The sequence below is a fragment of the Solanum verrucosum genome, unplaced genomic scaffold (assembly GCF_900185275.1).
Source record: "Solanum verrucosum unplaced genomic scaffold, falcon-dt-bn FXZP01000008.1, whole genome shotgun sequence".
In the NCBI taxonomy this organism is placed as follows: domain Eukaryota; kingdom Viridiplantae; phylum Streptophyta; class Magnoliopsida; order Solanales; family Solanaceae; genus Solanum; species Solanum verrucosum.
This window is the reverse complement of record NW_026020195.1, coordinates 279,538-294,080: the sequence shown is the minus strand read 5'-3', so window position 1 is coordinate 294,080 and position 14,543 is coordinate 279,538. Positions and strand designations below refer to the sequence as shown.

General features: G+C 27.1%; 1 protein-coding gene across 1 annotated transcript; it reads right to left on the bottom strand.

The window, feature by feature from the left end:
- Positions 1-6,348: 6,348 nt before the first annotated feature.
- On the bottom strand, positions 6,349-10,781 carry LOC125829849 (aluminum-activated malate transporter 9-like). Its single transcript, XM_049509055.1, has 6 exons — positions 10,436-10,781; positions 9,725-9,862; positions 8,775-9,044; positions 8,536-8,645; positions 7,516-7,662; positions 6,349-6,954 (listed from the first exon to the last, which is right to left on the bottom strand). The coding sequence occupies exons 1-6, from the start codon at positions 10,779-10,781 to the stop codon at positions 6,349-6,351; spliced, it is 1,617 nt and encodes a 538-aa protein (XP_049365012.1).
- Positions 10,782-14,543: the final 3,762 nt, after the last annotated feature.

Below are 14,543 nucleotides of genomic sequence, written 5' to 3'. Positions count from 1 at the left end.
GTCCCCTCACATGATTGCCTCCAACAAAAATCTTTTCACATGCATTTTGATTTATTTTCTTTACTTTAAAATATTATGGTCCGTCGAATTATCATGAATCATCGTGTAGAGCTCACATGGTTTTTTTTTTCTTCCTTTTATCTAATACTAGGTAATGTTGCCCGTGCACGGGCCCAATAATATAAATGGTATGTTTTGGGGCTAATAACGGAGATTTTGAAGCGATTATTTGCGTGGATAAAGGAATACGTTTTTTTATCACAAACTTGTACTTTATTTGACGCTATTCAAGGCACAATAAGACTATCCACATACAACATTTTTGAAATATTTTATGTTGTCAATTATCATGATTTATAGTATTTTTACGATAGATTTACTTAAAGAATGAGTGGAAATTTTTGTATTTTTTTTCAAAACATATTTTATGTTGTCAATTATCATGATTTATAATATTTTTACGCATTTTTTAAATATAAAAAACCCAAAAAAAATAAGACAAATAAATTAAAATGAACCCAATATATGTTATTTTTGTTGTCTCAATTTATGTCACACAAATAAAATTTGGAGAGTCATCCAAATTTTAATTTTTTTTTTTTTAAATGTTTTAAGTTATTAATTATTGTGATTTATAATATTTTGATGTAACTTTCAAATAACCAACATTACTGGTCACTTTGTCCTAATTTATGTGATATGGATAAAATTACAAAATTAACCCTTTTAAAATGTCTTTAAGATATTTTAAGTTGTTAATTATTATTATTTATAATACTTTTTTGGTAATTTTAAAATGATATGTGTTATTTTTTCTGTCCTAATATATGTGAGCGTGAAAGAATTCTGAGAGTGAACCTATTTTATTATATAGCTTTTAAATATTTTAAATTGGTAATTCTTGTAATTTTTAATGCTTTTTAAGTCATTTGTAAATGATATATGTTGCTTCCTTTGTCCCATTTTATATAGTATAAATAAAATTCCCGAAACCAACTAAATTTTTAATATATTTTTAAAAATATTTTAAATTATTAATTATTGCGATTTATAATATTAAAAAAAAAAGTACAAAACTTGTATCAGCCTAAAAAATGACCACGATAATTCGAAGCCTACAGAAAGCAATATGGTTGTACGTAATTTTTAAATACTTAATATATATTACTCCACTTGTCTCAATGTATGTAGCATTGATAAAATTTTAAGATTCAATCAAATGTTGTTAATTGTTAACATTTATAATACATTTTACGTAGTTTTCAATAATTTCACATTAAACAATACATATTACTACTTTTGTCTCATTTTATGTGACATTGATAGATTAATTTTAACAATCAGTCAATTTATTTTTTCTGTTTTTTTAATAAATATTTTAAGCGGTCAAAATCATGATTTATTGTATTTTATACATAATTTTTAACGATAAATTAATTTCAAGAATTAATCAAATTTTTTTATATGTATTTATTTTTGAAATATTTTATGTTGTCAATTATCATGATTTATAGTATTTTTACGCAATTTTTAAATATAAAAAAAAACTAAGACAAATAAATTAAAATGGACGCAATATATGTTATTTTTGTTGTCTCAATTTATGTGACACAAATGAAATTTGAAGAGTCATCCAAATTTGCATTTTAAAAAAAAAATGTTCTAAGTTATTAATTATTGTGATTTATAATATTTTTATGTAACTTTCAAATAACTTACATTGCTGGTCACTTTGTCCTAATTTATGTGATATGGATAAACTTACAAAATTAACCCTTTTAAAATGTCTTTCAGATATTTTAAGTTGTTAATTATTATTATTTATAATACTTTTTTGGTAATTTTGAAATGATATATGTTATTTTTTCTGTCCCAATATATGTGACCCGGATAGAATTTTGAGAGTCAACCTATTTTATTATATATCTTTTAAATATTAAATATTTTAAGTCATTTGTAAATGATTTATTATATTATATTATTATATATTATATTATATTATATTTATTTCTACTATATAATAAAAGGGGTTTTATTATGATATTATATAATAGTAGAATATATATTATATATTATATAGGGAGTTTATGATGGGACACATAGAATGTCCCATGATAAACTCCCTCTTATATAATAGTAGAATTACAATTACAAAATTAACCCTTTTAAAATGTCTTTAAGATATTTTAAGTTGTTAATTATTATTATTTATAATACTTTTTTGGTAATTTTAAAATGATATATGTTATTTTTTATGTCCCAATATATGTGACCCGGATAGAATTTTAAGAGTGAACCTATTTTATTATATATCCTTTAAATATGAAATATTTTAAGTCATTTGTAAATGATTTATTATATTATATTATTATATATTATATAAACTCCCTTATAGTAGAAAAATAAATATATATTATATAGTAGAAAAAATGATTTATTATATTATATATTATATAGGGAGTTTATGATTGGACATCACAATGTCCCATCGTAAACTCCCTCTTATATAATAAGAGAATGCATCACATATATATATATATATATATATAAAGAGTGATATTCAGTTCGATACGAAAGAAAATATTTTCTTAAATACTAATTAGATAATTGAGTTTCTTACTTATTTCTTAGTTGATGTGAGATATTTTTTTCTTGAGTTGGCTGTCACATACACCTTATCTCATGGACTCAACGTTCTTGTTGAGGTTTATTCTATCGTATGAAGTTTGTCGACATTCAACACTGAGGTTTACCACGCTTTATCGGGATTTGTCTAAACTCAGTTGAACTCTGGTCCACATCAACAAGACTAATATAGGAATGACTGATACCATCTATAATGGTCTAGTCTACTAGTGATATTGTCCGCTCTGGATCTAGGCCCACATTATTTTAAAATGCGTCACTAGTTTGAAAGGCATGCTTACCTTTATATATCTAAACATCTCATGTATTTTGTCAATGTGATATTTCTTATCCTAAACTAGATTGTCACATCTGAGTAGGAATATCGATAGAAGTGTGAAGGTGAAAATGAAGTGTATTAAAAGATAGGGAGGACATAATCAGAGGCGTATTCGAAATTTCGAGAGGACAAGCGCACTATTACGAAAACAAGAATCTAGTATATAAATCTGACCGGTTTGACATTCTATCACTTGAATTCGTTAAATCTTTAAAATTATAGATCCAAAATTAATTCTTATATACGTGAGAGATATTACCAAATTTTAGAACGAAAGACAAGATAAATATAAGATGTAAATTTCTATTCTCAATCAGAGAGCTGCACCTAATTATCATTGCATTATATAATACTTTGAGTGTAAATCCACACATCTATATTTAAGTATTTTTAAAGAGATTATAACACTATTCTATATGATTTTTAAAAAAAAAACATGAACTACGTAAATTTGATGATCGCTTTCGAATACGCCTCTAAATGCAATCAATATGTAATGTCAGCACTAATATAACTTGTTTTCAGAACATTCCTTCAAACAAAAAAGTACTAACAAAAGAAGCTTGTATTACCTTACTAATTCTAGAAGTGTTAAAAACATCTATTCTAATTACTATTAACAAGGATAGGGACTTGGGGGGATTTTTTAATATAATTTTATAATATCTACTTTTTAGGATAAAAATACTATTTCTAATTATGCGAGAAGGAGATTGATCTCCTATCTCTTTTATATAACGAATTGCATTATTTATTATATTTTCATTTTAATTATTGATCTTCATATTTTTTTTTCAATTTAGCCATCCAGAATCACGTTCTTTTAAATAAATTGACAACAAACAAATCATCAATATTTTTCTCTTTTCATTTCACACAACTATTCCTTCACAAGAAATGGGAAAAAACTCACATCTTGAATTCAAATCACATTATTAACATATACTTTTAGCAAAGGATTTAACTCCTAACAATAATTATCTCTTTAAACTATGCCTTTGAATTAGCTCTTCAAAATAGTCAACTATATTTATATCACAAATTCAATAAGAAAAGATAGTAGACAAAAAGACAAAGCCTTGCTTTTGCTTTTAAGGGTTCATTTGGTAACATGTACATATCAATGAAAATAATATATGTATTAACGAAAATAATATATATATTAATTTCAATATTAACACTAATTTCTTGTTTGATATAATTTTTCAACATATACATAAATAATAAAAATATTAATTATCTACCCTATGGTATTATTTTATATATAATTAATACATAAAAAATCATGGTATTAGCAAATACAAAGACCTTTAATATAAACATGGTTTAAGACAAAATTGTCCCCAAAAGTGTACAAAGCTAAAGAATATGAAAGGTAATTTTGTAAACAAATAATTTTCTAAAAGTTATACAATGCATGTTGTTTTTAATATATCTAATACACCATTCAGCATAACTAATCATGAGATTATTAATTCTTGCATTACTAATACACCATATTCAATACTATTGTTATACATACTACTAAATGACCACTAAATATTGTCCTTTATACCAAACACACCCTAAATCTTTAATCTTCAATTTATTTCTCTTTCTTAGTTTTAAGTAATTAGTTTTGATTAACTGTACCGACAGTTTATGGTAATTTGCGTACTCATATCAATTTATTTTACAGATATTGAATAGAAAAATAGAGTCTGACTAATTGAAATATATATAAAAATAATACAGTACATAAATCTTACGTAAAGCAATATAAAAATCATTCTATGTGAATAATTACTCGAATAAACATTAATATAAGAGAGTAAGACAATACATTAATTTATTAATCAATCAGCAAGTTTAGTAGTTGGCAAATCAAATAATTATAGGAGTATTAAAATGGAAAAAAAATACTGCATGTCTATTGTCCACACCTTTAAACTCAAATTATTTAGTGATGATGCATCGAGATTTGTGAGAGTTAATTAATATATTAACTAAACAAGTTGAACAAATTAAAAATATTGAAAGAGATACGTGAAATCACCATAGATCCATGATCAATGCCATTGAAGATCACCGTGAAGTACTAAATACTCTTTTATTTTTAGTTAAAAATTTTGAGTTCGAGCTCTAAATATAAAATTATCTTTGATAAGGAAAATTTTACTGTAAACTAAAGTGAGATTTCTAACACAAATTTAAATTAGTCAAATCTAAAAATAAATACCAAACGTCGAATAAAAATAAAATTAATAGATATAATTGGCATGATGACATATTCACTTTCTCTATTACTATTTCGTTTGACCACTCTATATTTGTAGTATCACGTCACATCTTTCTGAATATTTTCATGAATAACGAACGTGTTTACGTGAGGTGTGTTTTTGTAGCGGGTCTTTTCAATATATTTTTTTCCTCAATAATTAATCACTTATGATTATATTTTAAAAAAATTCGTAAAAAGGAGTATAAGTCATAGTATAATAATTTAAAGATATAAAATAAATTTGATTAATTCTCATGCCATATAAATTGAAACTAGGGGATTAACATATATTACTTGGATATTACGTAATAATTAACAATTTTGAAATCATACAAAAGAATTGATTGACTCTCCAAATTCCATCAATACCACATAAATTGAGATAAAGAGAAACACACATATTATTTGAAAAATGACATAAAAATTACTATAATTAAAATTTCAAATATTTCACAAAAACATATAGAAATATTTATCATCTTTTAAGTTTTATTTATGCCTCATAAATTGAGACAAAAAAAAACATATATTGAATCCATGTTATTACAAATTAGAACATAAAAATAATTACTTTAATTTAGCTACCTCTATATTGGTCTTTTATCAAAATTTTGCAAATCAAAAAGACCTCCCTATAATCCATGATGACTCATTATCTAACTATTTTTCTTCTATCGCTCGATGTAAAATAACGAAACAGGACAGAGGTAGAATAAATGGGGTTCATCTGAATTCCATTTTTTAAAAATTACTAATTATTTTTAGGTATATAATTGATACCGAATATAATCTTTATTACTTTTTCACATATACTTTATATTATGAATTCTATAAATATTCTAATTACGCCACCATAGATTGACAAAATTGCACAATTTATTGATAACATTTTTGGGCCTTGAACATGTACAACTATCAATTCATGATACAAGAAATATTCCACACACCAATATACAAATTTCATTTCCCTAATCCTTTTCCTCCTCACACAACAAACAAATCACCAATACATTTTCTCTTTTCATTTAATTTCACTCAAACTAATCCTTCACCAAAAAAACAAACAAAATAACTCACATCTTGAATACAAATCACATTATCAACATATACTTAGTAAACTCTTTTAACTTTTAACACTAATTGACTCTTTAAACTCTGCCCTTTGACTTAATTCTTCAAAATTGTCAACCACATTTTGTAGCCTTGCAACAAATTCAATGAGAAGTGACGCGAACGTCGCTAAGGAGAGAGCACTCGCACTTAAATAAGTTTCCATTTCGACTGTATGATCAGCAATTTCACCATCAACAAGTGAAAGACGTGAAGGCCATTGATTTTGCTTCTTAAATGGTGTTAACTTTGCGACTAATTGATCAGATTGTGGCCAATTTCCTTGTAATGACCTTATGTCGATGGCTGTTTCACTTAGTGATCGAGAACTTAATGGTATATTTTCACTACTATTTTCACTTGAAGAATCGTCAAGGTTATTAATAATGTTCGATTTTCCAATTTCCCAACTTTTTGAGTTGACCAAGAGATATGACTTGTGATCTACTTTTTTTTGAAGATTTTGTGCTGTCTCATGCACTTCTTTTAAGATATTTTCATGACCATTTAGCATTTCTAGTTTCTCTAATTTTGTTCCTAACTCACGTAGAACTTTTGCAGCATTTGTACCAACTTTCTTAAGCTCGTTGCGGAAAACCTTTCTCTTCTCTGGTGGTGCCTGAAAAAGACGTTAAGACGTTTAATTTCTATATACTGATAGTATACCATATTTTAACAATAGAAGGTTATGATGACCTACGACTATATGTAATTGAAGATAAACAATTCCTAATTTGATAACCTAAATAGTTGAGTAAATAACATGTTATAATTTTTAAAATATATGAATAATGTAAAAATTCTTTAGATTATGTACTAGTTAACATGACATACATATATAATAATAGGTAATTAATGTCTATAGTGATCCTAATATGACAACTTAAATATTGGCGTACTAAATTAAATAACCTGTTAAAATATATCGATAGCGTAAAAGTTTTTTTTATGTGTTTTTCATGCCCATATAGTGGAAGATGACACAAATGGTAAGACCTAGACAAGAATTTGACTAGTTATTGTCTATGTTATGTGGTTGAATTTTTTAAAAATGTCGTTGAATATGTGTCTGATCATCCAGAAAATAATGTAATATTTGAAGAATTTGATACAATGCAATGATATCGTTGAAGGACTCGAGCAACATAGATAATTAATACAATTAGTTAGATGGTAAAACCTGAATTTCTGATTGGATACATCCATGCAACGCCATGACCATGAATGCACAATGTCTCAATCCACTGCTTAATTTGACAATGTCTCTCCAAGGATTCTTGTGCATTTTAAAACGTCCATGAGGTGGCTCCCAAATAGCAAATCCAAGCTGTTCAAATAAATAAAAAATGAATTAGGATATGTCATATGATTTTTTCTATTTAAATTCATGATCAACATTGACGGGTCGAGTAAGTCGATAATTCTTCAAACTTGTCAGTAACTTTTATTTAGATACTTAAACTATACTCTATTTCAATTGAGTAACGAAACACCTGATGTATAAAGGAGTTGAATGTTTGAATGGTCACTCGACTTATAAAAACTAGGCACCAAAGTCACTCGACTTTGTTTTGTCTTCCAAAAGTCATCCAACTTTGCCTAATTAGCTTTCACGGTCATCACCAACAAGTACAAGAACTAAGTCAAGTGTCTACACATAATTATTAATTAAATTGTTCCTCCAAATTTGTGGTTCCCATCAACAGTTGTAGTAATTTTATGACGAGAGGGAATTGCTCGGATGGTAAGCACCTCTCACTTCCAATTCAAAGATTTGCGAGTTCAAGTCACCAAGGGAGCAAAAGGGGTGAAAGCTCCTAGGGAGTGTAAAAAATAATTAAAAAAATAGTAATTTTAAAAAAACAATCCTATTTTTCTTGAATATGACCTAATTTTTTTAATTTTTTTTACAAAAGAACCAGAAAGTGTCCAATTTGAACATTTTATTATATGTAGAGGTGGAGTGTAAAAAATAATTAAAAAATAGTAATTTTAAAAAACAATCCTATTTTTCTTGAATATGACCTAATTTTTTTAATTTTTTTTACAAAAGAACCAGAAAGTGTCCAATTTGAACATTTTATTATATGTAGAGGTGTTCCATTATAACACTATATAGTTCGAATGACAAATTGAAATTTAAAAATCATCGATATATTCATCTCATTTAATTAGTAAACACATCAATGTTAAAACGTACCAATGTTTGCTCTCGACTTGTTGATTCTATAACAGATTTGTAGCCATTATAATCTGAATCATTTGTAGCTTCATCATAATCAACACAACTTAAGTAACCATTGATACAACCTGCCACAAAATTTGATAGTTTCATCGTGATCATTTATTAAAGAATGACTTTGATCGTTAAATAATTTAACAATAAGAAGTAATCTACTTACGATACATATTAACAATATTCAAATATATCCCACGCACCTTCCAAAGACGTTGCAAGATCCATGAAATTCTTAACTACCAAACGATGCAAATCTTCACCAGCCCAAATAGGGCAAACACTAATATTAATCATCAAACAAATGCCAGCACCAACAGCAATTAGGGCTAAACGAGTAAAAATAGCCACATTATATTCTCTAGTTCTATTTCCAGCCACAATGAGAATACAATATGTCAAAATAAATACTCTATATCCATATTCATATGGTGCCATTGTTGGATATAACTTCAAATATGTTCCTATAAATGCTGCAAAAAAAGAACAAGAAAATAATACATATGAGATTATATTTACTCAACTTGAAGTAAAATTAATATAAATAGTCGTCCACTCAAAAAAAATAATCAGCATACATGTGTAAGTGTATATCATGTATATTAGCTTAAAGTTGTCAATATTTTTGACTGACCGACCAACTATGTAACATCCCCAATTAAGAATAGGGTATCGTAAAGAGTAGCATATGAAAATATGAAGGTCGTTAATTAAACCGCCTATTATTAACTTAGTCAATCTCGATCCGTCCAAATTTAATCCACCAGAAAGAATAATTTGGGCCTAGTAAACTATACTGATCTTTACAAACTATAAATAAACACACATTTTATATTATTTCATATGTTTTATTATATATAGCTATAATAAAGAAAGAAAAACAAGTTTTGTTTGGTAATAAATAAATAATAAAATAACAAATAAACAAAAATAAATAAAAAATTTGATAAGAGTTGGATAGATTGAGCTACGATTCAATTATTTAGTCCATTTTAACTCAATCCATCTAACCACAACGAACTTTTTCATAGAATTAGCCAATAAACCATTTATTAACACCGATTTCAACTTTCAACCCGTCCAAACTCAACTCAAACCGGACATCTAACCTGAAAATTGTAGATATTTATGCTAGTTAAATTAGAGTGTTTACCTACAATAAAAATGCTCACAACAATTACAGCTTTTTCCCTTTCTCCAGCCCATAATGCTAATTGAGCAAAGATGAAGGCAAGCATTCCAGCACAAAATGTTCCCAAGCCACGATTAAATCCTTTAATAAAAGTTGCTCCTGCAATTAACAAAAAATGGAAAATTAAAGGATAACTTATAGTAAAAAAGTATTTAATTAAGTTGTACATATTAATGTTCCAAAGATGTTTTGTATCGTCAAATTACACCATTAATACATAGAACTTAATACTCATTCTACAATAAATTTAAGTTATATACATTGTCAACACAAGTAATATTTATACCATTAAATCATTTTTACCTGTTGTACTAGATAATCTGTCCAATTTTCAGAATTACAAATATCACATGTTTTAAAATTTAAAGTAACTTACTTGTTAATCGTTTAGGTGATCTGATATTGTAATTTTTTTACACGTACAATGTATAATATATATAACTAACTCATGTACATCATCAATATATAAACCATTTATCTTTTACAACAAAGAATCAGTCTTATTTTCAAGATTTCAAATTCCACATCTTTGTTAGAAAACTTACATGTAACATTCATATAACAAACTAGATTTATAATCTTGAAAATATTTTTTTTAAAGCAAGACAAATTACCTGCTACGATAAATAATATAGTAAAAAACACAAGAGAGGGGGTGTTAGATTTTAGTACCTATAGTGAACTCAAACATAACAAGAACAGTCAAGATTGCCCATATTGCAAATTGAGCAACATCAGTTGGTTTCTTCCAAAAAATAAGAAGAGACACAAATGATAAAGCAAATCCCATTTTTAATGAAAAAATGATCTTTCTTGGATCATTTTTACCCATCTCAATTACTTTCTTTGCAAAATCTTGAATATTATTGAAGAAACTTTTGAATCTTTCATATAATGGAGTGAAACAACAACATCCATTTTTAATTTCATCATCATCATGTTGTAGTAGTTTTTCTTTTTCTTGGTTGTGTTGATCTTGATGAGAAGCCTTCTTGAAGAAATTCTTTATGGTCACCATTTTTTGTTGATTTATTGTTTTTTTCTCTTGGTTTATATATGGAGTCTGCAAAAAAAAAAAGAAGAAGATCAAATGGATATTTTTGTTTTACAAGATATGTGAAAGAAGAATAGATAACTTAATGTAATAACAGTTACGCCTCAATCCAAGCAGCGATCGGTTACATAAATTTCCACACTTCATTTAAGCATATAGTATATCTTAATCTAATATTATACAAAAGAGAATTTAGATTAGGAGGGTTAAACTATATATTTTTCATTGGTAATTACTATTAGGACATGAGATCTTAGTTTTTGTTATTTTCTACATAATTAGAACTTATATAAAAGTATTATATGTGGCAATAATTAACTATATAAAAAGCATGTATATGAAAAATTATAATCAAAGAAAAAATTCATTTAAAATGGGATATGAAGGAGTATAGACTAATAAAGTGTTAAGTATTACTTTTCTAGCGTCATATAAATTTCCGACAGGACTAAAAAGAGTACTTCAAAATGTATTAACATGACTAAAACTTAATCCCGACTTATTGGTCGTATATTTCAACACCAATTACTATGTTATGTATATAAATTGTTTTCGATAAACCTTCGACAAATAAGTATATAAACCTCTTGAAGGCCATGAAGAGAAAAGGTGGCCCATAAAGAAAAGACGTGCATGAAAGTGAAGAATTTGAATGATTCTATCTAACATCACCAAGTGTTCATAGTACGGTGGTGAGAACAAATAAAAGAAACTTCCCTCCCACTCCACAAAAACTTGTACGAAAAGCCAACGAGAGTCGGATCTAAGATTTAAAGTATATGATTTTTATAATGATTTCAAGTTAATATAGGATCCGGTCAAAATTTACTAGTTCATGTGAACCCGTAAATTATAAGCTAGGTCAGCCAACGAACGTGGCACGAGTTGGTGTATTATATTATTACCTATATAGATTGTTTTTCTTACATTACATTATATTTTTTCTTGAGCTAAGGGTCTATCAGAAACAACTTCTCTAATGTAGGAGTTATAAGGTTTGTGTACACTATACCCTCCCCAAACCTAGACCTAACTTGTAGGATTACGTATGTACACTGAGGTCTGAGTATGTTATCGTTTTTGTTGGTCAGTTATGCTAGAAATTATTGAAAGATGGCATGACATTTCATGGCTTAACATAAGAATATAAGTAATAAAAAGGGAAATGCTGAATGGATTTTGTATAAGACTTACCAATAACACAGCATTGCTCTTTAAACCTGCAAATTCAATTGGAAATTAAAGAAAATCTATTATTGGGATTTTATTTATAAATATAACAAACAAATCAAAGAAAGTTAAAAAAAGAAAAAACACAAGGAAAATTACCAGAAATTTGTTATAAGAAACAGATAGTGATAGCAAATACCAAAAGAAGAGTCAGAAGAAATAACAATATGGTCTAAATGTAGATTTATGAGAAAGGTCTATGAAATGAATAAATATATGCCAAGCTATATATATAAGAATTTAGAGCAAGCATATACTTAGAGACTTATTCATAATTTTTTTAAATTTTTTTTTGTGTGTATACACAAAGCTAAATGACTTTTCAATGTAGCAAAAGGGACAAATTAATTCATATTGCTAGGCAATTTGTTCACTACGTGATATGTCTTTTTAATGATCTCTCACAGTTTGAAGAGTTTTCAATTTTTCTCATTTGACCAATTGCGGTGGGATTATGGGGATCCGGTTCCTCTATTCTTAATCAGATTTTGGATTTAAACTTCTGAAATTGATAAAAACTCTGTTGGGAGCATCATCCTTACAAATGGGTTTCGCAATGCGAATTTAGATTTAATCGGACTCAAATATAAATATCGGACACTTAATGGAAAATGATTTTTTCTCATTTGAAAGTTTATTTTTTGAATTTTTCTTTGGAAAAAATGAATTAAAAAGATAAAGACTTTCTATACAACTCAAACAAACGTGGAAGCATTCTGTCAATTTCAATTGCTTCCATTTTCAACTATTAGATCATGTAAACATGTTTAGTAAGTAATTAAAGAATTCTTTCCAATAAAGAAATAAATTTTTGGTACAAATTAGGACTTCTATTTAACATGAGCAAATATATTTGGTAAAAGTTTCAGCTAATTATTATTCTATAAAAAAGAGGCGTGACTTCAACTAATTACATGTGCACTAATGTACTATTTGGTATAATGATTTTCAAAATTAAACAAGTTATTTTCTGATGATTAGTTGCTAGAAAATAGTCTTCTTTACTAGAAAGGAAAAATAACTTTTAAATTTTTTGTGTGGAAGTCATTTTTCTTTTGTTTTTTTTTATATAAACAATGTAGTTAGAAAAATAAATTTAATAAGAATTTGGTGGATTGAGTTATGACTTGCACTATTTCAACTTAAATAACTTTTCATCTGTCTATTTATTAACTCAACTCATTTTGACTCACTTAAATTCAGTTCAACTCGTTCATTTGACTTTATTCTAATCATGACTCCGTAGAACTTACATTTACGACTTGATAACACACCCTTATCACATAGTACCCGAGTATGAACCTTCATTTTATCCAGTCCACTCCAACTATGTGATGTACGACATCATCATCGATCTCCGTTCTTCTTGGATACGACACCTCTAGCTAATATTAGCTCTTAATCTTGGAAAAATTAAACCAAGCGTCACATTGATCATAATACTATACTTTTTGTGTGTATGCAAAGGGCAAAATATGAGTATGAATTCATGAGGTGGGTTGAATTAATGGTCTTCAATTTTGCAACTCATTTTGATCACTTCATAATTAATATGACTAATATTGTGATTATTTTTTATTATATGATTTTGTCAATATCATAAAATTCAGCTCTAAGTAATGTTTTCTTCATAAACTTGAATGAGTAGTGCGCATGGACATATATATCAAAAGTCGTCTCTTTTACTAATTATGAAGAAAATGACATTGGAAAAAAAATATTTATGATATATGAACTTCATTTTCAGTTTTTTTTTCAGATTATATTACAAAGATGACTTTAATACCAATAAGAAAGAATGTAGCTCTTGGACATTCTTAATATGCACTTCTTTTGTTAAAATTAGGGATTTAATTTCATGAATAGTCAAAGAGGTGTATATATATCACACTCATCCACAAGTTCAAGGCCCGACATACATTTGAATGAGAAGATGATTTTTCTAAAATAATAATGATAGACGTGTCAAGAAAGTAATGTGAAATCATTGTTACTTCGTTATCTAAGAAGTTGATGACTAATGACCTAAAAGTACGTAACATTTGAGAAGCATGAACAATCTTCACCCATGAGATATATTCTATTTTTTGAATAATCAGATAATATTGATCAAGTTGATTAGATAATTTAGAGATGACAAAATTAGTCCACAAAAATCTGATACTCATTAGTTCTGCTTGTAAAGAAACGTAAACTTGATAAAAGTTAAACAAATTGGACTACGACCCAATGTTTTCCCATCTTCTCTCAACTAAATAATCTTTGGGCAAATCAATACCCACTCGTTTATCAACTCAACTTTAAATCCTCCAAAATCCGTCTAACCTGTCCATTTGACACCCCAAATCAAACATAACATTGCTAAATATACAAAAGTAGTAAAGCTATGAGAACTAGTGAATCATACTTTCTTTGGGCCCAAATCCCATAATATGACCAAATCATAACACATAGGCCTCTTAGCCCAATTTAAAATTCTTTCATTCTATTTTTCTT

Bases quoted from the DNA above. Each gene is read 5' to 3' on its own strand.
- LOC125829849 (XM_049509055.1), bottom strand. From the start codon at position 10,781: ATGGTGACCATAAAGAATTTCTTCAAGAAGGCTTCTCATCAAGATCAA. The intron at 9,863-10,435 runs GTACTAAAATCT...TGTTAATTGCAG, and splicing joins TATGTTTGAGTTCACTATAG to GAGCAACTTTTATTAAAGGA. The intron at 8,646-8,774 runs GTGCGTGGGATA...ATTTTGTGGCAG, and splicing joins TCTTGCAACGTCTTTGGAAG to GTTGTATCAATGGTTACTTA.